The sequence below is a fragment of the Sapajus apella genome, unplaced genomic scaffold (genome assembly GCF_009761245.1).
Source record: "Sapajus apella isolate SASKATOON/1434 unplaced genomic scaffold, GSC_monkey_1.0 scaffold87, whole genome shotgun sequence".
NCBI classification, from domain to species: domain Eukaryota; kingdom Metazoa; phylum Chordata; class Mammalia; order Primates; family Cebidae; genus Sapajus; species Sapajus apella.
Window position 1 is genome coordinate 2,813,764 of NW_022437027.1, and position 23,885 is coordinate 2,837,648.

A 23,885-nucleotide genomic window follows, 5' to 3' on the forward strand; every position below is an offset into this window, starting at 1 on the left:
AACTTGATTGCACTGTGGTCTGAGAGACTGTTTGTTACGATTTCTGTTCTTTTGCTTTTGCTGAGGAGTGATTTACTCCCAATTATGTGGTCAATTTTAGAGTAGGTGTGATGTGGTGCTGAGAAGAATGTATACTCTGTGGATTTGGGGTGGAGAGTTCTGTAAATGTCTATTAGGTTTGCTTGGTCCAGGTCTGAGTTCAAGTCCTGGATATCCTTGTTAATTTTCTGTCTGGTTGATCTGCCTTATATTTTAAAGTAATATATTGTCTTCCAATAATGCTCGTCTCCTTAAAATCTTTTGACACACTTCTTCCAGGGACAGAGATGGCTCTGTTTATTTCATAAAGGAGATGTTGAGCACAGAGAAGCCGTAATGAAGACATGCTTGAGATGTGAGGACAAATCAGTTTCAATAAGTCACTTTCATGGAAAACTATTCAGATGTAGGAGGAATCAAGTCATCCTATCAGTTAACTTAGTGTATGTGAATTTTAACGGAGTTGCTTTGGGGATTTTTATTCTTTGAGAGGGAAGAGAGTGATTGGTTGGATTCCAGTCTATGTTAGTGGTTCTCAAACATGAGCACGTGTAAGAATCACTGGAGCGCTTTTTTAAAACGCACCTGTTGGACCTCACCCCCAGAGTTTCTGATTCAGTAGGCCTCGGGAAGATGGGAGAATTTGCATTTCTAACAAGTCCCCAGGTGATGTTAATATTGATGGTTCATAGACTGCAGCTTGGGAAGTAGTTTAGATGATCGTGAGTGCTGAAAATAAGGTACTGAAAGCTTGCTATGGGTTCAGTACTGTCATAGGAGTTGGGCATTTACTGTCTCAAACTCTCGAGTAGATTTGGGCCCCATATTACAGCAATGAGTTTGAGGCTATGAGAGGTTAAGTTGTATTACATATTGAATGTCTAATAGCAAATAAAATGGGGGATCCATGACTAGAACCTGGGCAGCCCGTTTCCCAGTCCCAGGGACTTAGCCATTTTATTGTGGCTAGCTGTTGCTTTAAGAGGCTAAAATTATACATTTGTAACTCCAAAATAAGTACCCAAGAAAATGCTTCGTATTTATGTCCCCCCACCCCCCAAGATGAAGCTCTTATTGCCCAGGCTGGAGTGCAATGGTGTGATCTCAGCTCACTCAACCTCCTTGGTTCAAGCGATTCTCCTGCCTCAGCTCCCAGGTAGCTGGGATTACAGGCACCCGCCACCATGCCCAGCCAATTTTTTGTATTTTTAGTAGAGACGGGGTTTCATCATGTTGGCCAGGCTATTCTCAAACTTCTGACTTCAGGTGATTCACCCGCCTCGGCCTCCCAAAGTGCTGGGATTACAGTTGCGAGCCACCGCACCCGGCTTATTTATGTTTTAAGATAGACAAAATTCTGATCAGTGGTGAATGAGGGAAAAAAAGGTAGACAAAAATCTCGTTTTAAAATACATAACCACAGACTATAGTAGTAACATTCTGAGATAATAAGAAACTTGGGAGAAAAAAATGACAAATTCCTTCCGTCTGCTCTTTTCAGGTAAGTGGAAGTCAGCCAACTGGAGTTCCACTCCTGTAGAGGGAGTGTTTTCAGGACTGAAACAGAGACCCGGAAAGTGAGGCCAAAGGACCAGAAATTCTGGTGGTCAAATAACTCATTCAGACTAGATAAAAGCCAGCGTGTAAATGTTAAAACCCTGAATCAAAGTCAATGGCTAAATATTGAGCTACATGCAAGGCAACTGGGGTAGGTAATGAGCAAACCAAAAAATGCCACTTCTGTTTCCAATGAGTACAAGATGGTGCTAATAACCAATATTCATTGAGCTCTTCACAGTCACTTAACCCAATCATCACAACCACCATACAAGAGAGAGAGGGATATTTCATGTCTTCATTGCAGAATAAGTTACTAAGTGATTTCTGATTTTATGCACACAATGAAATGAACAGTAAATGGTTTGAGTAAAAACCCTTCTTGGATTTCATACTCTAATGACATTAAGACTTGAACCACAAGCATATGTAGAAGTTATCAAATTAGATGTTTCTCTCCCAAATAATAGTATGAGATTTATACCTGTTTCTTAAGTACTTCTTATACTTATTTTAATGTATTAGAAATGGTGTCTTAACACATTTTAATTTTTTTCCCACTCCAAGGTTGGTTGCTTTTTAAATTACAAGGTCCAGAGGAATTATAATAGATGAAGCCACCATTTTAACAAATCTGAAAGCCTTGCCAAAGTAAATGTTTCACAGTAGCCAGCCACCCAAGGAGGAGCTAGATTAAATCCGATATTGAGCACCCCATGGCACCTTATTGGCACACTGGGTCGTATTTTATGGGTAGGACAACACATTCGCTCCAAGAAACGCGATAATCTAGAGACACTCATCATTCTGTGAATTTCTGCATGATTTTGTCCCTGAATTAGCTCTACCTATGAAAGCGAGACTTGGCTCATGCCTGTGATCCCAGCACTTTGGGAGGCCAAGGCAGGCAGATTACCTGAGGTCCAGAGTTTAAGACCAGTCTGACCAACATAGAGAAACCCCATCTCTGCTAAAAATATAAAATTAGCTGAGCATGGTGGTGCATGCCTGTAATCCCAGCTACTCGGGAGACTGAGGCAGCAGAATCACTTGAACCTGGGAGGCGTTGGTGGCGGTGAGCCAGGATTGCGCCACTGCACTCCACCCTCGGCCACAAGAGCAAAACTCCGTCTCGAAGAAAAGAAAAAAAAAAAAAATTCCAGGAGTTACGTCCTGTTTACTTTGGCCCAAGTCCCCTATACAAACAAAGAATTTAAAATAAGTTACTGCGGCCGGGCGCGGTGGCTCAAGCCTGTAATCCCAGCACTGTGGGAGGCTGAGGCGGGTGGATCACAAGGTCAAGAGATCGAGACCATCCTGGTCAACATGGTGAAACCCCGTCTCTACTAAAACTACAAAAAATCAGCTGGGCATGGTTGCACTTGCCTGTAATCCCAGCGACTCAGGAGGCTGAGGCAGGAGAATTGCCTGAACCCAGGAGGCGGAGGTTGCGGTGAGCCGAGATCGCGCCATTGCACTCCAGCCTGGGTAACAAGAGCGAAACTCCGTCTCAAAAAAAAATAAATAAAAAATAAATAAATAAATAAATAAAATAAGTTACTGCAAGTCCTACAAAGTAACTGGCACTGCAGGAACACACGCACCACCCCCTATGGCATACCTCAGATTTCCAGTTTGGTTCCATGCCAATAGTCACACATTTTGTGGTTTCCCAGTGCATATGGAAGTTGTTTATACTAAAAGTGTAGTCTATTAAGTGTGTAATAACATGTCTAAAAAATAATGTATATATCATAATTTAAAAATATTCCTAAAACATTCTAGGGATCATCTGAGCCTTTAGCGAGTTATAGTCTTTGTTGGTGGGTGTCTTGTTGAGGGCTGCTGACTGATTAGGGTGCTGGTTGCTGAAGGCTGGGATGACTGGCAATTTCTTAAGGAAGTTTGCTTTTTATTTTTTTTATTTTTAGATTTTTTTTTTAATTTTTGAGATGGAGTCTCCTTCTGTCACCCAGGCTGGAGTGTAGTGTCATGATCTTGTCTCACTGCAACCTCTGCCTCTTGGGTTCAAGTAATTCTTGTGCCTCAGCCTCCTGAGTAGCTGAGACTACAGGTGCCTGCCACTGTGCCCAGCTAATTTTTGTATTTTTAGTAGAGAAAGGGTTTCACCATGTTGGCCAGTCTGGTCTTGAACTCCTGGCTTCAAGTGATCTGCCTGCCTCATCCTCCCAAAGTGCTGAGATTACAGGCGTGAGCCACCACTTCTGGCCATCCATTGATTGTTCCATTCACTAAAGATTTTCCTGTAGCACGTGATGCTATTTGATAGCATTTTACCCACCCACCTTTCAAAATTGGGGTCAATCCCCCCAAACCCTGCCACTGCTTTGTCAACTAATACCCTGAATCCTTTGTTGTCATTTAAACAGTATTCACCAAGAATAGATTTTATCTCAAGAAACCACTTTATTTGCTCATCCATAAAAAGCATCTCCTCATTTATCAAAGTTTTACCATGAGATGGCAACAATGCAGTCACATTTTCAGGCTCCAAGTCCAATTCTATTTGTCTTGCTACTTCCACCACATCTACAGTGACTTCCTCCACTGAAGTCTTGAACACCTCAACATCATTGATGAGGATTGGAATCAACTTCTTTCAAACTTATGTTAATGTGGAGATATATATATATATATACCTGTATATAATATATGTGTGTATATATAAAATGGGTAGGCATCTTGTCCTGCCCGTGAAATACCACCCAATGTGCCAATTGAAATATTTTTAAATATTTTTATATATAATTATATATATATATTTTAAAGAGGGTCTTACTCTCACCCAGACTGGAGTGAAGTGGCACAATCGGCTCACTGCAGCCTCAAACTTGAACTCAATCCTGCCACCTTAGCATCCTGAGTTGCTGTGAATACAGGTATGTGCCACCACTCTTGGCTGCCTTTAAAAATTCTTTTGTAGAGACAGGGTCTCGCTTTGTTGCCTAGGCTGGTCTCAAAACTCCTGGCCTCAAGCAGTCCTCCCACCTCGTCCTCCCAAAGTGCTGGGATTACAGACATAAGCCATTGTGGCTAATACATATATTTTTAAATTTTCATTTTTTTCTTCCCTTCCCCCCCCCATTTCTAGTTAAATACCATAAGTGGATATTTTGACCTCCCATGAATCATGAATGTTCTTAATGGCATCTCAAATGATAAATCCTTTCCAGAAGATTTTCAATTAACTTTGCTCAGAACTATCAGAGGAATCACGATGACAGCTATAGCCTTATGAAATGTATTTTGTAAATAATAAGACTTGAAAGTCAGAATTTCTCCTTGATCCATGAGCTTCAGAATGGATGTTGTGTTAGCAAGCATGGTAACAGCATCAGTCTGATACAGATAGACAATCTCTAACAGAACTCCTGGATGGCCAGGTGTACTGTCAATGAGCAGTAATATCTTGAACTTTTTTTTTTTTTTTTCCTGAGCACTTGAGCTGAACAGTGGGCTTAAAATATTCCGTAAGCCATGCCGTAAATAGATTTGCTGTTACTTACTAGGCTTTGTTGGTCCATTTATAGAGCACATTTAACATAACTCTTGCGGGCACTAGGATTTTCAGAATGGTAAATGAATGTTGGCTTTAAAGTCACCAGTTGCATTAGCCTCTAACAAGAGCATCAGCCTGTTCTTTGAAGCTTTGAAGCCAGACATTGACTTCTCTTTAGCTATGAAAGTCTTAGATGGAATCTTCTTCCAATAGAAGGCCATTTCATCTACATTTAAGATCTGTTTTGGCCAGGTATGTTGGCTCACACCTGTAATCCCAGCACTTTGGGAGGCCGAGGCAGGTGGATTGCTTGAGGTCAGTTCAAGACCAGCTTGGCCAATATGGTGAAACCCCGTCTCAACTAAAAATACAAAATCAGCCTGGGCGTGGTGGCACATGCCTGTAATCCTAGTTTCTTGGATAGGCAGGAGAATTGTTTGAACCCAGCAGGTAGAGGTTGCAGTGAGCCGAGATTGCACCACTGTACTCCAGCCTTAGTGACAGAGGGAGACTCCGTCTCAAAAACAAAAGATCTGTTGTTTAGTGTAGCTGCCTTTTTCAATCAATGATTTTAGCTAGATCTGGATAACCTGATGCAGCTTCTACGTTCGCACCTGCTGCTTCGCCTTGCACTTTTATGAAGATAGCTTCTTTCCTTACACCTCAGGAACCATCCTCTGCTAGCTTCCAACTTTTCTTTTGCAGTTCCCTCACCTCACTCAGCCTTCATAGAATTGAAGAGAGTTACGGCCTTGCTCTGGATTAGGTTTTGGCTTAAGAGAATATTGTGGCTGGTTTTATCTTCTATCCAGACAAACAATAACTTTCTCCATATCATAAGGCTGTTTAGCTTTTTAATCTTTTGTATGTTTACTGGAGTAGCATTTTTAATTTCCTTCAAAATTTTTTCCTTTGCATTCATGACCTGGCTTTTCTCCTTTATATTCACAGCTTGGCTAACGAGCTAGAAGCCTAGCTTTCTGCCTATCAGCATTCGTTCCTCATTAACATTCCTTCCTCATTAACGTTAATGATTAACATTTCTAGCTTTTCATTTAAAGTGACACACTCTTTCTTTCATTTGGACACTTAGAGGCCTTTGTAGGATTATTGTCCCAATTTCAATATTGTGTTTCCAGGAATAGGGAAGCCCCAGGAGAGGGAGAGGGTAGGGAAATGTCAGTGGAGCAGTACGAACACATACAGGGCTTCTGGATTCATTTCCCCTTCCTATGTAAGTGTGGTTCATGGTGCCCCCAAAACAATTAAAATAATATTAAAGACCACAGATCACCATAACAGACATAATAACAATGAAAATTTTTGAAATATTGCGAGTTACCAAAATGTGACACAGACACAGAGTGAGCCAGTGTTGTTGAAATAAAGGCAGTATCTGTTAAGCGGTATAAGACAATCTATGCCTGTATCTCTAGAGAGTCAGCAAGAGCAAACGTTTGCAGCTGCTGGGATTGAATGAGGCCCAGCTCACACAAGTGCTGCGAAATTGCCTCGAGCTAGGTAGTCTGTGTGTCCCCCAGGTGGCAGCTGTTCCCAGGGTCCGGTTAGTGCGGTCTGGAGGCGGAGACCGCGTCCCTCTCCCCGCCCCCGCGCTCTGGTCCCCGCGGCTCGGGAGCAACCGGGAGGAGCTAACGGGGAAGGACCGGTCCGACGCGGCGAGAGCCCAGGCGGCGCGGAGCCAGAATCAACAGGCGCCCGCTCGGCGCAGGGGGCGGGGCCGCAGAGGAAGGGCCGGGGGCGGGGCCCGGGCCCTCGCTGAGGGACCCTGGTTTCAGGAAGTGGAGGACCGAGCGTCTGGCTGCGACCTTGGTCGCGATGAGCACGGCGTCGGGGCCCCGCGAGGTGCGCCCCGCAGGTAGGTAGGGGGTGCCGGACGGGTCTGCGTCCTGCTCCAGCGTAGGGGGAAACACGGGTTAGCGGGGCGGGCGCGCGGGCCGCAGCTGGCAGCGGGTTCCTTCGGCTTTGCGGGGCGGCCTGGAGAAGCTGGGGGCTTGCATTGCAGGGCTCGGGCGGGTGGGGGCGGCTTCGCGCTCCAGTCTAAGAAACACTCGGGGACTTGGCCGCCGCCTCCTCGCGGTCCCGCGTAGCGGCGCAGGCCCCGGGGCGTGCCCCTGCCGCCTTTGTCCTCCGGGCGGTGAGTGCTTTCGGGGCGCCCCGGCTGTTTAAACGTGAAAAGGCTGGCCTCACCCGGGCGGGGCGTTCCCCCACGCCTGGCCGCTTGAAATGATGACTTTTGGGATTGGATATTTGTTTGCTCACTTCGAAAAGTGAAAAGGAGGGGTTCCGCCGAGTCATAAGGAAAGCATAACTGGCCCGCGGGGTGCCCGGGCAGAGGCCCCTGGGTGCACCCGTGCTTCAGCTGGAGGCGAAGGCCGGTTCCTGGCGGGCAGCACACCCGGTATCTCTTCTGCATCCAGGAAACCTGCTGCTGTCTGTCGGTTTGTGCCAAAACCACAATAACTTTTCTCTACAGAATAACTGCTGAGAGGGTACTTTGTGTCACTTATTAGTTATTACTGGTAAAGTTTAGAAACTTCAAACCTGGCCAGAGGAAGACAAACGAAAGGTCGAAACGCTTGCAGTCGGTCGGGCGTGGTGGCTCACGCCTGTAATCCCAACACTTTGGGAGGCCTAAGAGGGCGGATCAGCTGAGGTCAAGAGTTCGCGACCAGCCTGGCCAAAATGGTGAAACCCCGTCTCTACTAAAGATACAAAAAAGTTAGCCGGGCGTGGTGGCGCGCGCTTGTAGTCCCAGCTACCTGGGATGCTGGGGCAAATTTGCTTGAACCCGGGAGGCAGAGGTTGCAGTGAGCTGAGATGACGCCACTGCACTCCAACCTCGGCGACAGAGTGAGATTTCGGATCAGAAAAAAGAAAAAGAAACGCCTGCAGTTGGTTAGAGTGCCTTTATTTCAGAGCTTTTTATATTTTGCTGCGCTAAGGAAGCAGTGCTCCAGAAGCAAGTTGTAAAAGTCACATGGTCGCAGAGGAAGTAGATAAGTAGCCTTGTACGGGAGGCACAGTGCAGGATCCAGTCGCAATCTCGAGGATCGGGAAGCCGGTGCAGGGGTCCCGGATGGCCGCCACTAGTCACCACCTCTCCCACTCCATTTCTTTTTTTCCCCTCCACTCATCTGCTTCCTTCCTCTTGTTTCTCCACCCCACTCCTCAGCGCCTGTTCTAGGCCTGATGGGTTTTCTCAGTGTAGGGTTACTAAGCATATTGTTGATAGAGTCAATCGGGAGATTTTCGTGAATGAAGACGATGACAGTAGAATGACTTGAAGTAGTTTGGGAAGTTGAACCAAGTTTAGAAAGATAGCTGGTCTGGCTGGGGTGGGAGGGGCTGCGTGGAGACTGGGCCTGCAGAGACTTTGGTATCGGCTGGTGGACCAGGCTTTCCCAACTCCACTGCGCCGCCCTTGACAAGCCTGGACCACTTTCTCTGTTCCTGTTCCTGGACTGTGGAGCTGTGGGATGAGGTATCTAAGGCGTCAGGCCATCCACCAATGGTAGCTGGCAGGATTATCTGGAAGGATTATCAAATTAGAGTGAGATGAAAAAAGGAGTGATTAGTTTTGCGAAACCTAAATTAAGAATAAGGAGGTGATAGTTACATTATCGTGGAAAGGAATAGAAATGAAAAAAGGGCCGGGCGCAGTGGCAGGCACCTGTTGTCCCAGCTACTCCGGAGGCTAGGCAGGAGAAGCTCTTGAACCCGGGAAGCAGAGGTTGCAGTGAGCCGAGATTGCGCCACTGCACTCCAGCCTGGGCAACAGAAGGAGACTCTGTCTCAAAAAAAGGTGAAAAGAGGTCAAGAATCAGGTTTAACGAAGGGCACATTTTTGATAAGTAGATAACAGATAAAAAAAAAAATCCTTTTCATCTGGAATAGAGGGTAGCTCCTTCATTAAAATTTATTTTCTCCATGTCAACAAAGCTATTTCTGATTTTATCCAGGTTTTTAAATATGAATGCAGGCCAGGCCTGGTGGCTGATGCCTGTAATCACAGCACTTCTGGGAGGCCAAGGGGGGTGGATCACTTGAGGCCAGGAGTTTGAGACTAGCCAGGACAACAGCAAAACCCTGTCTCACTGAAAATAAAAAAAAAAAAATTAGCTGGGCATGGTGGCACATGCCTGTAGTTCTAGCTACTCGGGAGGCTGAGGTGGGAGAATCACTTGAATCCAGCAGGTGGAGGTTGTGGTCAGTGGAGAGAACGCCACTGCACTCCAACCTGGGTGACAGAGCGAGACTCCGTCTCAAAAAAAATAGTAATAAAAAATAAATATTAATGTAGCATTTTGATACTTGTTAAGTGTCCCCTTCTGGAAAGCTTGTCTGCCTGGTATACACAGCTCAAGGTGGTCATGCCAGTAGTCCTGATGTATTATTTTCTCTGAAACCTGTGGGTAAAGTTTATCAACTCCAGAAAAGCGCTGGAACTTAGGTCCTGACATCTGTTCCATGGCCTTTTGTTCTGATTCAGTGTTTGCTTGGTACTGCAGTATGCAGGGTACACTTTGCGAGAGTGAAGGTTACAGCTGGCCAGGGTCAGAACCAAGGTGTCCCGAGCCTTGGCTTTTTCCTACATCCATAGCATTAACAAAAACAACAAAAAAACCTAAAAAATTCCTCACTGAGGTTGCCAAATCTGTTAACTTTGAAACTGAATGTCTGATTTTAAGAGATGGGGTCTGGCTCTGACCCAGGCTGGAGTACGGTGGCTGTTCACAGCGGCAGTCATAGCACACTATGTCCTAGAACTCTTGGGCTCAAGAGATCCTCCTGCCTCAGCCTCCCAAGTAACTGGGACTATAAGTTTGCAACTATTCCCAGCCCGAACGTCATTTTAAACAGATTTTCTTGAGCAGCTACTTAATGCTAGTTAGCCATTCCTAAGCCTGTAGGTCTTGACTAACGTGAGCATATTTGTGACTACCCAAATTCATGTCTTCCATTATTATGTCAGCTAACAACTGTGAAGCTACTTTGAGCATATGAGAAACAGGAGTTTTAAAGACCCAAGCAAGAATACATCCCCCGTGTTTTCACCCTCAGGGACTTGAGTTAGTTTGCTCAGCAGCTATTTGGCCCAGCTTTCTCGAGGTAGGCTGTGAGCCGCCTTCTGCTCAGCAGTCCGTATGGAGCAGCAGCCCCAGGAGGTGAGTCACTGGCCTGCTACCACCAAGGAAGACACAGTACTTTCCAAGTTGTGCAGAGTTTTAGTGGGTAAGGATGGTTTGGACATATGGGTTTAATTTTCTTGAAGTTATTGTTTCTTTATAGTATAATTGGTTAAAAGATAAGGAGATGAGTGTTGGGTACCAGCCCCAACCCCGCACATGGGTGCCCTTAGTCCTGGCAGTGATGAGGGATTGAGAAAAGGAAATAAAGAGAGCCACAAGAGTAGAATTTATAGCATAGGTCCAGGGGACCAGCGCAAAAGTGGGAACCACGTTGGCCCTGAACTCGGCTCCAAACACTTTTATTATGTGCATAATCTCATTTATCTTACGGGTGTGGGAGGGTGAAGGGATAGGTAAGATGGGGGGGGGGCACTTGAGATCCTTCTAAGACATGCTAAACTGGTGCTCTGAGTTTATCACCAATTGTTATCAGGGTACAGCTGCATCAGAACTTTAGCGAATGAGGAACCACCTGGTCTGACCACACCCAATAAATCAAGGGGCTTCTGTCTCCGGAGGATTAAGGAAATAGAGCAATTAAAATCACTCCATATTCTCAGAACCTAGGCAGAGCCTGAGGTGTTCTGTGATCTCTGCCCTGCAAGGCTTTTCTCCTCCTTCCCAGTTCCCATCTGCAAAGACCCTCCCCGATCTTGTGATCTTGTGAGCAGAGGTCACCTCCCTTCTCCCAGATCTTTGACCAATCCCTCTTTACGAGGCCCTCATACAGTCTCCACGTTGAGAAGGCATTCGTGGGGCCATAGCAGTATTGCCTGCTCTGCAAGCACCCCTCGGTGTTCCCCGGTGTTACTGCGCTCTCGGATGGTCTTTACCTTAGGCCTCCTGTTTCTGCTTGATTTCTAATTAACTGCACCAATAATACGGTTTAGTTCGTGTACTCTGAGCCAAGCAAGCTTATAATTATTCAGCTAGAATTAACATGGGTCTCCCCTTGGCCATCTTGACCCACAGGTGAGGTTATCAAAAGGCAGTAGATCCCGACAGCTTTTGTAAATGGAAAGAGTGAAATCCCCGTGCTGTCTTCATAGAGCGGTGTGTGGAGTAGGAAGCACCTGGGTACTGGGTACTAAACAGCTTTCTCATCTGCTGTGCCACAGGGAGGACCAGTTGGAGAGGCTGCTTTTGGCTGTCAAACTTTAGTGTAAAAATCACTTTGTGAAAAATGCAGGTTGTCACCTCCTTCCTCCAAGATTCTGATTCTGTCTCAGGATCCAGGAATCTGCATTTTAACACCTACACCAGGAATTCTGATGCACAGGGTTGAGCAAAAGTGACTTAGGGTGTACGGACAGAGGGATGGCTTAGTGGGGTCATAGTTGGGTCTGACTGCTTGGGTCAGTTCGAGGAGGAGGAGGCTAAAGGGGACTTGAACTGAATTCTCCACCTTGTATATTTTTCAAGGAGAAATGAGGTTAGAACAATCAGGTGATGGGGCTAGTAATGGTCAGATCCATAAGGAGAGGGGAACACAACCCTTTTAGCTAGGAGATGATGGGCAAGAGTCCATGCTTTAGGGTCCTTCTTCCTCAGCAGAAGGGTGCATCTTGCTATACTGCTAATATTTTGGTTTATTCATTAGTGTCTCCCCTCTAAGCTGTTGCACTATCAGGTAAAAACAGATCCATGAGTGGATGGGGCCTTTGTTGTAGAAGATGCAACACTTTTTGCAATGTCCATCTGTAGAAGCCACTGGCCAATTTAAATTAATTGAAAATAAATTAAAGTTGAGTTCCTCAGTTGTACTAGCTGCATTTCACGTGTTCAGCAGACACAGGTGGCCAGTGGCTACCTTATGAGACAGTGCAAATGCAGAACAATTCTGCCATCACAGACAGTTCCATGACATAGCACTGCTCTAGAGAGTGGAGGGGAATTCAGTGGGAAGGCTGTCCAGGGAGTAGGGAAGTCCGATTGAGAATGGAGAGCAGGCCAGGTGTGGCACTTTGGGAGGCCAAGACAGGTGGATCACGAGGTCAAGAGATTGAGACCATCCCAGTCAACATACCCTGTCTCTAATAAAAATACAAAAATTAGCTGGGCATGGTGGCGCGCGCCCGTAGTCCCAGCTACTCAGGAGGCTGAGGCAGGAGAATTGCTTGAACCCAGGAGACGGAGGTTGCAGTGAGCCAAGATCGGGCCATTGCACTCCAGCCTGGGTAGTAAGAGCAAAACTTCGTCTCCAAAAAAAAAAAAAAAAAAAAAAGAATGGAGAGCAGAAGGCTCCCCTTACAGGGTTGGAAATGCAGATGTGGCATGGAGAGCAGAAGGCTCCCCTTACAGGGTTGGAAATGCAGATGTGGCATGCGGGAGATTCAAGGTCCATGTCTTCACCCTTGCCCTTCCCTTCGTCCACCTCTTCCGGGCCTTCGCCACTGGTAATCCAGCAGTAGCCGCAAACTGAATTTCAGTTCTCCCGTAGGACTCAATTCTTTGTTTCAGAAAATATGTGGAAAAACATTTTCTGCATAACAAAGCAACTTCGTGTTTCATTTTAACTCCATAATCACAGATCTATGTTACTCTAGGCATATTTTGCAGTGAACGCATTTGCGTACTATTTTCTCCATTTCTGTTTGTTATTTTGCAGGTCGAGTTGGGGGTGAGAAAGCATAGAGCTGTTAATTTATAGTTTATTAGTAAGCAGTGTTCTTTAATTTCCTTCTCGTCATATACTTTGGCTTTTAAACTAATCAAAACAGAAGGGTCTTAGAGTTTGGGAGTTGGAAGGAGGATGGGAGTTCCTACTATCTTTTACTGCCACAGTAAAAAATAATTAACAAAAATCAACTTTTTTTAATAGGTGGGAAACAAAACATGACAGAAACAGATGCCTTCTATGAAAGGTAAAGCTGTGCTCTTCTCTAATAAAGGTCTCTTCCTTTGATGGTCATGGTCAGCCTCCAGAAATAAAAGCAAGAATGGGTCCTGGGCGCTGGAAAGTAGAACTGAGTAGGCCAAGTTTTAGCTTTGGGGAGGTGATTTGTAGATAGACAGCTTGTGCTGCCCCTGGTTGTCGAGTGACCTGGAGTGATGTTCAGAATATGTATTAATTGGCACAGCATGAGCCTAGAGCGAGAGCTTGGTTCTGAGCCACGTGGTTATTCCTGGTTGCTGGACCTAGAACTTGGAGGGGCTCATTATTTAATATGACTTGAAGTGATTGTTTTTGAACTTTTCATTAACAGAGAAATATTTGATCCGGCAGAAAAGTACAAAATGGACCACAGGAGGAGAGGAATTGCTTTAATCTTCAATCATGAGAGGTTCCTTTGGCACTTAACACTGCCAGATAGGCGGGGCACCAGCGCCGACAGAGACAATCTTACCCGCAGGTAGTTTATCTGCATATCAAGATGAGGCAGTTAAGTGATAACGCAGTTACTTTTGGCCAGGTGTGGTGGCTCATGCTGGTAATCCCAGCACTTTGGGAAGCCAAGGTGGGAGAATCATTTGAGGCCAGGAGTTTGAGACCAGTCTGGACAACAGATCGAGACCCTGTCTCTACAAAAGATAAAAATCAATTAGCTGAGCATGGTGGCAGTGGTCCCAGCTACTCTGGAAGCTGAAGGGGAGACGATGGCTTGAGCCCAGGATCCTGTTCAAGGCTGTGATGAGCTGTGGTCATGCCATTGCACTCCAGCCTGGGTGACAGAGTGAGACTTTGTCTCTAAAATAAAAAATAATTTTTTTCCAGGCTTCCAAAAGAAAACTTAAAAAAAAAAAGTTCTTAATTAAAATTCCAGACTCCTAGAAGTAGGGAAAAAAGTTACTTATAACTTGTCAACACTAATGAGATAACAGATGAAATGTTTAAGGATGGGCCTCACTTTGTAGCCTCCCTTAGGAACTTGCCTGAGTGATCTTCCTTAGTCTGTTCTATTAAATGTTGACAGGCTTTGCGTTTTTTTTTTTTTTTTTTTTTCAGGCTTTGCATTTTTACTAACATTTGCATAGTAGATAACAATACTCTAAATTGATTTGGCTATCATTATGATTAAATCCTTTCCTACCATGGTGAATGAAGGGAAAATCACCATTGTTATATTTATTTTCTTTTCTCCTAAAGAAAGCAAGTTGATGTGTCAAAATGTGTATAGATTCCTCCAAAGTAAGGGTATATGATGACTTTGAAAAGTTTATAGGCTAACATTTCATTTAATATATCACTAGGTTTTCAGATCTAGGATTTGAAGTGAAATGCTTTAACGATCTTAAAGCAGAAGAACTACTGCTCAGAATTCATGAGGGTAGGTAGTTTTGCTATTACATAGTTCATCTTCCTCTAATGAGATTGAGTCCTTTATCCTCTCTGTAGACAGGTACAAGTAATTACTTGTGTGACCAAAAAAAGGTGTTAATTTAGCACAGGTTACAGGTTTTGGGTGTGCATCTATGTTTCTGTTAGCCAGCACATTTAGAGACCCTTGCAAAGAATTGTGCCTCTAAAGTCTATATTTAGCATACCACTAGTTACAGTCTGTTACTGTAGAAGTGAATGAGATGACCCCTTCAACTGGCAGTAAAAGCCTAAAAGCAAATACTACATTTTCGCATTGACTCCTTTCAGGCCCCATTTTCTCACTGGTTTCCAAGTAGTGTTGGTTTACATACATTACCTCCTTTAATTCCCACAACATCAATATGGGGTAGGTATTCTAATTACAACCTATATTATAATCATCACTGCATGCCATGGGTATTCAAATCATTTGCCAACCATTATATTTGCATAATTAAACTTTCTTCAGAGCTCTTCTTTAAACTGCGTATCATTTTAACTTTGTCTGCTTACCAGCTTTTCTACTTTGCTCAGCAGCTTTGGAGGACATCAGTCTTATGTCACTGCACCTGGCCTTGAGAACACTTTTGGAAGTTCTAAGTGCTGTCATCTTTTGAGACAGAGTCTCACTCTGTCCCCCAGGCTGAAGTGCAGTGGCGTGATCTTGGTTCCCTGCAGCCTCCATCTCCTGGGTTCAAGCGATTCTCCTGCCCCAGCTTCCCAAGTAGCTCACCACCATGCCCAGCTAATTTTTGTATTTTTAGTAGAAATGGGGTTTCACTATGTTGGCCAGGCTGGTCTCGAACTCCCGGCCTCAAGTGATCTACCTGCTGGATTACAGGCTTGAGCCACCATGCCCAGCCCTAAGTGTTGTATTCCTATAGTGAAAGTGCAGCAGCACGTGGGGAGTTGTTGAGCAGCAGTTCCTGGGTCTTTCCAGTCTGCTCTAAGGTCTCTGCTAATTCAAGGAAATTTTTAGTTTATTGCCAAAATAACTTGGATCTTAAGTGAGCTTCCCTATCATAATCGCTTTATGTTTTCCACATCATTCTGTGTTTTAAAAGGCTAATGAAATTTGGTCAAATTCTATTGCTCTGAACTTTAATATGGATTTTTAAAACAATCAGATATAGTAGGGTATAAATTATTCTGTTTGATTACAGACTAAAATAAGTTTCATGACGGATATTTTATACATATTAGAGAATAGGCTGGGCATGGTGGCTCACGCCTGTAATCCCAGTACTTTGGGAGGCTAAGGTGGTGGGATCATCTGGGGTCAGGAGTTCGAGACCAGCCTGGCCACATAGTGAAACCCTATCTCTACGAAAAATGCAAAAATTAGCTGGGTGTGGTGGTATGCATCTGTAATCCCAGCTACCTGGGAGGCTGAGGCAGGAGAATCACCTGAACCTAGGAATCAGAGGTTGCAGTGGGCCAAGATCATGTCACTGCACTCCAGCCTATGCCTGGGCACCAAGAGCAAAACTCTGTCTCAAAAAAAAACAAAACAAAAAAGAGACAATAATAATATTTTCTCCTTTCCAATCATGTGGATGTAACTTTAGTATTAGTAAACGGAATTTTTATGTGTAGATAACAGGCATCGTATTTTCATTTCTATATTCTCTTTTGGGGCCTTTATAGTGTCAACCTCTAGCCACACAGATGCCGATTGCTTTATGTGTGTCTTCCTGAGCCATGGCGAAGGCAATCACGTTTATGCATATGATGCTAAAATTGAAATTCAGACATTAACTGGCTTGTTCAAAGGAGACAAGTGTCGGAGCCTTGTTGGAAAACCCAAGATATTTATCATTCAGGTAAGACTGGTTACATTATCAATCTTTTTTTTTTTTTGAGGTGGAGTCTCACACCATTACCTGGGCTGGAATGCAATGGTGTGACCTCAGCTCACTGCAACCTCCACCTCCTGGGTTCAAGTGATTCTCCTGCCTCAGCCTCCTGAGTAGCTGAGACTACATGTGCACACCACCACGCCCAGCTAATTTTTGTATCTTTAGTAGAGACAGGGTTTCACCATGTTGGCCAGGATGGTCTCGATCTCTTGACCTTGTCACCTACCTCTTTATATGCCTCGCCTCCCGAAGTGTTGGGATTATAGGCATGAGCCACCACGCCCGGTCTACATTATCATCTTAATTATAAAGTCTGTTATTCTGAACATATGATAAAGGTCTAAAAGCCAATTTTGAAAGTAACTTTCTCCAGTAATTGGACAGGCCACTTTTGAATTCTGGCCAATCAGAGTTGCACTTTGAGCTCTTAGTAATAATTGACACTCACATTATCTGTATTATAAAATGACAGCATTTGGATTGACATTTGAAGCAACTCATAAAGTAACTAGCAGGCTACTCCCTGGCAAAGCCTGGTGTCAAGGTAGAGCCACTGGAAAAAGTACCTGCTGATGGAATAGTGCCGTGCAAGGCATCATCAGAATAAGTTTGCTTCTTTGGGAGGCAGAGAGCATATAAAGCAGTGTAAAGAATGGAAGATTAAGCCTTGTCTCATCCCTTTCACATTTTCCCTTAAACCAAGATTGTTTCCCCTATGCCAAATTGGTTTTAGGGATAAAGGTATTTTTGGTGGGCATGGTGGTCCATGCCTATAATCCCAGTGCTTTGAGAGGCAGAGGTGGGCAGATCACCTGAGGTCAGGAATTCAAGACTCATCTGGAAACATGGTGAAACCTCATCTCTACTAAAAATACAAAAATTAGCCAGGCATGGTGGTGGGCAGCTCTAATCCTAGCTACTCGGGAAGCTGACGCACGAGAATTGCTTGAACCTGGGAGGCAGAGGCGGCAGGAAGCTGAGAGCACACCACTGTACTCAAGGCTGGGCATCAGAGCGAGATTTTGTCTCAGAAAAATAAGACCCAAAAAATTTTTTTTGCATAGATTATTACTTGGCACATCATTAAGGATTTTTTTTTTTTTCTTTGAGATGGAGTCTCGCTCTGTCACCCAGGCTGGAGTACAAGGTGCAATCTTGGCTCACTGCAACCTTTCCACCCCACCCCCAACCCGGGTTCAAGCAATTCTCCCACCTCACCCTCCCAAGTAGCTGGAATTACAGGCACCCACTATCATGTCCAGCTAATTTTTGTAGAGATGGGGTTTCACTATGTTGGCCAGACTGCTCTTGAACTCTTGACCTCACGTGATCTGCCCAACTCCGCCTCCCAAATTGCTAGGATTACAGGCGTGAGCCATTGCACCCTGCTACAAATTTTGACCTACAAAAGAGAAACCTGACATGCCGGTGCCACAATTCTGTATTACCATGAATGACATAGAGAACATGAAACAACATTATGTTAGTCTATTGCATTGCTATAAAGAAATACCTGAGTCTGGGTAGTTTATAAGGAAAACAGATTTGATTAGCTCACAGTTCTGCAGGCTGTACGGGAAGCATGGTGCTGGCATCTGCTCCTGGTGAGGCCTTAGGAAGCTTACAATCATGGTGGAAGGTGACGGAGAGCCAGCATATGATATGGTGAGAGTGGGAGCAAGAGAGCACCAAAGGGGAGGTCTCAGACTCTCTTAAATATCTAGATTTCATGTGACCTGAAAAAGAACTCACTTATCACCAAGGGGATGATGCTAAACCATTCATGAGAGATCCTCCCCGCTGATCCAGTCACCTTCCACCAGGCCCCACCTCCAACACTGGGAACCACATTTTAACATGAGATTTGGAAGGGACAAACATCCAAACCGTATCAAACATGAAACTCATTTCGCATCCTACCATAAAGCCTTGTTTTGGGGCAAGGAAATGGCCATAAGAAGTGAAGGATGACTGCCTCATTTCTGGTTTGGACACCTGCATTGGAGTATCTGTGGGACATGGAATTGGTGATACAGGTGTACAACCTAAGACAGGTGGCCTCAGGTGGAGAAATAAATCAGGTGGCGGCCATGGAAGCCATGGGATTAGATGAGCTTACCCATGTTGAATATAGCCTGAAAAATGAGTGTAAAACAAAACCACGGCGCACCCATGAGTTAATGGGCTGAAGAGGGAAGATACTGAGGAGGATGGACACCAGGGGAAAAGTCAGAAACAAAGAATTACATGATTGTTTCATGAAAAAGCAGTGGCCAACACTGTCAAACAAGAGAATTGGAAATAACTAATGAGCTACTATGGGAAGAAAGTCACAATGGAAGGAAATTGTTTGCCAAGTTATTTTCTCTCTCTATGCATTAGATTCTTATCTGTGAAACCAGGGTAAAAGTAGCACCTGTCTCATGGGGTGGTTGTGAGGGCAAAATCACCTGACTTAATGAATGAAAGCCACTTAGAATAGTGCCTGGCATATGGTAAGCCCTCAGTAAAGGCTCCCTCTTACTGCATTTGACTTGGCAGGTGATGTCATCAGGTTAAAGGTGTTCTATGTTATATTTAGGAAGGACAGTAGAAAACAAGGCCTGTAAATAAGCCTGCTGATACCAAGATTAAAATCTCCCTATAAAAATGGGATATTAGGGATTTTCTATTTATTTTTGATTTGAAATTGGGACTTTTTTGATGTTTATAATTCTTCAACCATTTCAGAACTGATTGATGCATTTATAATGTTACAGCAGAATCTTATTAGGTGACTGTATTCGTGTATAGGGTGGCCATAACAAAGTACCACAGACTGTGGGTTTAAACAGCAGGGATTTATTGTCACAGTTCCGGAGGCTAGAAGTCTGAGATGAAGGTGTGGGGAGGGTTGGTTTCTTCTGTGGCTTCCCTTGGCTTGCAGGTGGCCGTCTTGTCCCTGTGCCTTCATATGGTCTTCTATGCATGTCTGTGTCCCAATTTCTTATGAAGACAACTGGTTATGTTGGATTTGGGTTCACTCATATCATCTCATTTTATCTTAATCACCTCTAAAGGCCCTGTCTTCAAATACAGTGATAGTTGAGGTATTAGGGCTAGGACTTCAACATACGAATTTTTGGGGAACACAGTTCAGCCTGTAAAAGTAGTCACTTGTGAGTCAGAATTTAACGTTAATTCTGAGTGAGTCTAAATTTAATGTAAATTGAGTCAGAATTAGTGGATAAACATTTGATACCTCACTTTTTAACGGGCACACAAGGAAAAAGGTGCATCTCCTCAGGTCAGACTGGATGTCATTTTAACTCCTAACAACTTATAGCAGCAGCCAGGCAAGCAAAACCATCTGGAAATACTGTCTGACTAAACAAATGCTTAGGTAAATACTAGAGCTTTTCAAAGGGAAGGTAACGCAGTGTGCCCTGGGTGTGCCGCAAGCTTTTTCCTCTACAGTATACCTTTCAACAAACATAATTTAATGATACTTGGGGATGCCAATTTGTTCTTATTAACTAAAAGAAAACATAAGTAGGGAAACAGCTTTGTTGGCTTTAAGTTCCCTTTAAACCTGAAGGTATTGCTTCTGAAATGCTCAGCATGTGGTTACTGTTGTAATGAAGGTGTACTGGCTTATACATTCACTGAACACATTAAGCACTAGGAAGGAAACAGTAGGCAAAGAGGTGGTTTTTTTCCCTCCTCTTGTAGGCATGTCGAGGAAACCAGCACGATGTACCGGTCATTCCTTTGGATGTCGTAGATAATCAGACAGACAAGCTGGACACCAACGTGACTGAGGTGGATGCAGCCTCCGTTTACACACTGCCTGCTGGAGCAGACTTCCTCATGTGTTACTCTGTTGCAGAAGGTGTGTGGTGTTTAAGACAAACATCATTTGCCTCTCTTGTCTAAGGTCCTGTAAGTTTCACCTTTGATTGGTTTGGGTCAGGTCTTTTTTTTTTTTTTTTCCTGGCAACTTTCATTTAAATGGGTCAGGTCTTTCTATTGGGACATAGTGATTCCATCCTGAAGCTCACAGACTTAGAATTTCTTTGACAGGGCACAGACTGATAAGTGAAAGTGTAAAATACCTTACAGAAAAAGCATTCCTGAGATATTAAGCAACGAGTATAATTACATTAATATTAGCAGCCTACCAGCAGTTACTGAGGGTGGTAGTGTCATTGTGGTAATTGTCATGGAAAGCTTTTTTTTTTTTTGGAGACAAGGCCTCACTCTGTCCCTGAGGCTAGAGTGCAGTGGCATGTTCATGGCTCACTGTAGCCTTGATTTCTCAGGCTTAAGTAATCCTCCCACCTCAGCTTCCCAGTAGCTGGAACTATAGGCATATACCATCATGCCTGGCTCATTTTAAAATTTTTCTTTAGAGACTGGGTCTTGCTTGTTGCCCAGGGTGGTCTCAAACTCCTGGGCTCAAGTGATCCTCTGGCAATGGCCTCCCAAAGTGCTGGGATTACAGGCATGAGCCATTGCACCCAAGCATGAAAAATGTTTTTTGGTTTGAGAGAGTCTCACTGTTTCCCAGGCTGGAGTGCAGTAGCGCAATCTTGGCTCACTGCAACCTCTGCCTTCCCGGTTCAGGCGTTTCTCCTGCCTCAGCCTCCCAAGCAGCTGGGATTACAGATGCCCGCCACCAAGCCCAGTTAATTTTTGTATTTTTAGTAGAGACGGGATTTCACCATGTTGGCCAGGCTGGTCTCAAACTCCTGACTTCAAGTGATCTGCCTCTCTCAGCCTCCCAAAGTGCTGTGATTATAGGCGTGAGCCACCATGCCCAGCTGAAAAATATTTTGATAATGGTTCTTCTTTGCTTTCATAGTAAATAATTTTGTTTGGCTTCTTTCTAGTAATCTCATGTCTCTCAAATCATTGTCTCACTATCTTGGGAATTTTTTAGGAAATGGAGGAAATTATATAGAATTAACCCCATATATAAAAAACTATAGAATTACTCTTTCCCCATTTGAGAAGAGTAAAAAAAAATTTTTAACCATATATATCATGGACATATCTTAGTCTTTTCTAAGGATTTTTAAGAACTTACACTTCTATAAAGTTTTCACTCATAGTAATTGAAAGCCGGAAAACTACAGCAACATTTTCCTCCTCATTTTTTTAGGATATTATTCTCACCGGGAAACGATCAATGGCTCATGGTACATTCAAGATTTGTGTGAGATGTTGGGAAAATATGGCTCTTCCTTAGAGTTCACAGAACTCCTCACACTGGTGAACAGGAAAGTTTCTCAGCGCCGTGTGGACTTCTGCAAAGACCCAAGTGCGATTGGGAAGAAGCAGGTTCCTTGCTTTGCCTCAATGCTAACTAAAAAGCTGCATTTCTTTCCAAAGTCTAATTAATAGGGGTGATCTTATCTTACAGTCTGTATTGAAAATGTCTTTCTCTTCTTTTTATATAAATATCGTTAGGTTAAGCATATGGTCAGTGATTCAAATGTTTTAATGTTTAGTGCCCAGCAAAGAACTGCCTTAAAAAAAAAAAAATAGTTCATGTTGGCCATGGGGAAAGGGTTTGATATGCAGAAACAAAATCCTCAGGAAATTAAATAATTTACAAGCATTTGTAATACTTTTTAGTATTACAAAAAAGTAGGATTACACAAAAATCTGGCTGATTTAATTAGTATTTTGTCACATTTTAAATGAAAGTTTTTATAAAAGTTGTTTTTAAAGGTTTTTGAAATCCAATAATTAAATCATCCCTTATAAAATATTTGAAATTCATATTTTATTACATTTTTCTAACATTCTTATTCATTTGTGTAATTTGTAGTTTTTACTTGGTCATATAAATGTTTAATATTTCATCTACATGTGAATTACCACATTTTGTGTATGGCTTTAATTCCTACTTTTTAAAAAATCAGCATTTCAGAATTGTTATATGGCATTCTGAGGATGAAACAGAAAAATAGTAATTCTTAGCCACTATAGGCCAAACATCTGCAAATTCTGATTCTGTCAGCATCTTCCATGTTAAGTTCCAAGAAACAGTCCAACCGTCATCAGACCCATTCTTCACACACGATCACATTAATAGAATAATAGATGTTACCCTTTAGGTTCAATTCTTATTAATATGATATACAGAATATGAATAATACTGTTTTGTTAATAACCTGACAGAGGCCGAAGAAAGTTAAGTGTTTGGGCTTTGATACCTGAAACTTGTGATTTGCAGGTTCAAAAGCCATCATTTATATACACAGTTTCAGTTGAAGCTCAAAAACTATCAACTATACTTTATGGTTAGTGAACATTTATGCCTTTTTGATAAATGATAAAAAGATCTTAATCCCAACGATTGCATATTAAAAAAAGTTAAGATGATTCCATAGGAGGTTGAGGCAGAAGGGTTGCTTGAGCCCAGGAGTTTGATTTGGCAAGACCTGGTCTCTAATTTTTTTAAAAGATGATTCCAAATGATGTCTAAGAGTGAAAGTGAATGCCAAGCACAGACCCTTTCATCTCCATATAGAGAATAAACATGGGACAAGGTGACAAGGATTTTTGGCTAACAGCAACCACTGTTGCTTTGATAGACACATACAAGCCCTTTCTAACATTAGCAAATCATAAAAATCCACAAAGTAAAAATCTCAGTTGCGAACTTCAAACAATACTTCTGTTTTACAAGAATTTATTAACCAAAAAAACAATTGAACAATCAAATTGAAGTGAACCATGGGACTCAAAAACATCTTAAGTTGCAAAATCAATACATAGTGGAAAATCCAATGACATTTAAAAATGTAAGATTAATTCTTTTCATTGAGTTCCTCTACTTGCATTTGCAAATAGAGAGAATGGCGCACCTGTTTCAGGGATTCTTTAGCCTGTCATGGGAAAAAGAAAAAGCATGTGGTCAGAAAGAATGAGAAACATACTAACATTACTGCTTGAGAGGAATTCTATAAACTTAACATCTCCTTACAGCAATAAAATATTAAAACTATTACTGGCAAATGGCTAAACTTTTTTTTTTATTATTTTTTGAGATGGGGTTTCATTCTGTCACCCAGGCAGGAGTGCAGTGGTGCCATCTTAGCCCACTGCAACCTCCGCCTCCCTGGTGCAAGTGATTCTCCTGCCTTTGCCTCCCAAGTAGCTGAGACCACAGGTGCTTACCATCATGACTCCCTAATTTTTTTTGATATTTTTTTGTAGTGATGGCGTTTCGCCATGTTGCCCAGGCTGGTCTTGAACTCCTGGACTCAAGTGATTTGCCCACCTTGGCTTCCCAAAGTGATGGGATAAATATTTCAATTTTATATATGGATCTTTTTAACTCTACTTTATTACCTTAATAAAACTTAAAGTGTTATATTTAAAACTTTTTTTTTTTTTTTTTTTTTTTT

At 43.2% G+C, this 23,885-nt stretch overlaps 2 protein-coding genes across 8 annotated transcripts in view; one reads left to right on the forward strand and one right to left on the reverse strand.

Moving 5' to 3' along the window:
- The first annotated feature begins 253 nt into the window (after window positions 1-253).
- CASP6 (caspase 6) lies at window positions 254-23,482 on the forward strand. Of its 6 annotated transcripts, none has more exons than XM_032254777.1 (8): window positions 254-482; window positions 6,256-6,350; window positions 13,148-13,190; window positions 13,533-13,679; window positions 14,518-14,594; window positions 16,274-16,449; window positions 20,197-20,356; window positions 21,629-23,482. In XM_032254777.1, exons 1-8 carry the CDS (start codon window positions 376-378, stop codon window positions 21,865-21,867), a joined length of 1,044 nt encoding a protein of 347 aa, XP_032110668.1. In that variant the 5' UTR covers window positions 254-375; the 3' UTR covers window positions 21,868-23,482. The 6 variants fall into 6 exon arrangements, with proteins under 6 accessions (XP_032110668.1, XP_032110672.1, XP_032110671.1 ...); XM_032254781.1 differs by lacking the exon at window positions 6,256-6,350 and adding an exon at window positions 12,935-12,983 and having other exon boundaries at window positions 307-482; XM_032254780.1 differs by lacking the exon at window positions 254-482 and adding an exon at window positions 12,935-12,983 and having other exon boundaries at window positions 6,284-6,350.
- The window catches only part of MCUB (mitochondrial calcium uniporter dominant negative subunit beta), a 124,738-nt gene continuing 123,029 nt past the window's right edge, over window positions 22,177-23,885 (reverse strand). For both annotated transcript variants that reach the window (XM_032254783.1, XM_032254784.1), the window contains one exon: window positions 22,177-23,363. In XM_032254783.1, coding sequence (XP_032110674.1) covers window positions 23,286-23,363 — 78 coding nt within the window. In that variant the 3' untranslated portion in view covers window positions 22,177-23,285. The remainder of the gene's footprint in view (window positions 23,364-23,885) is intronic.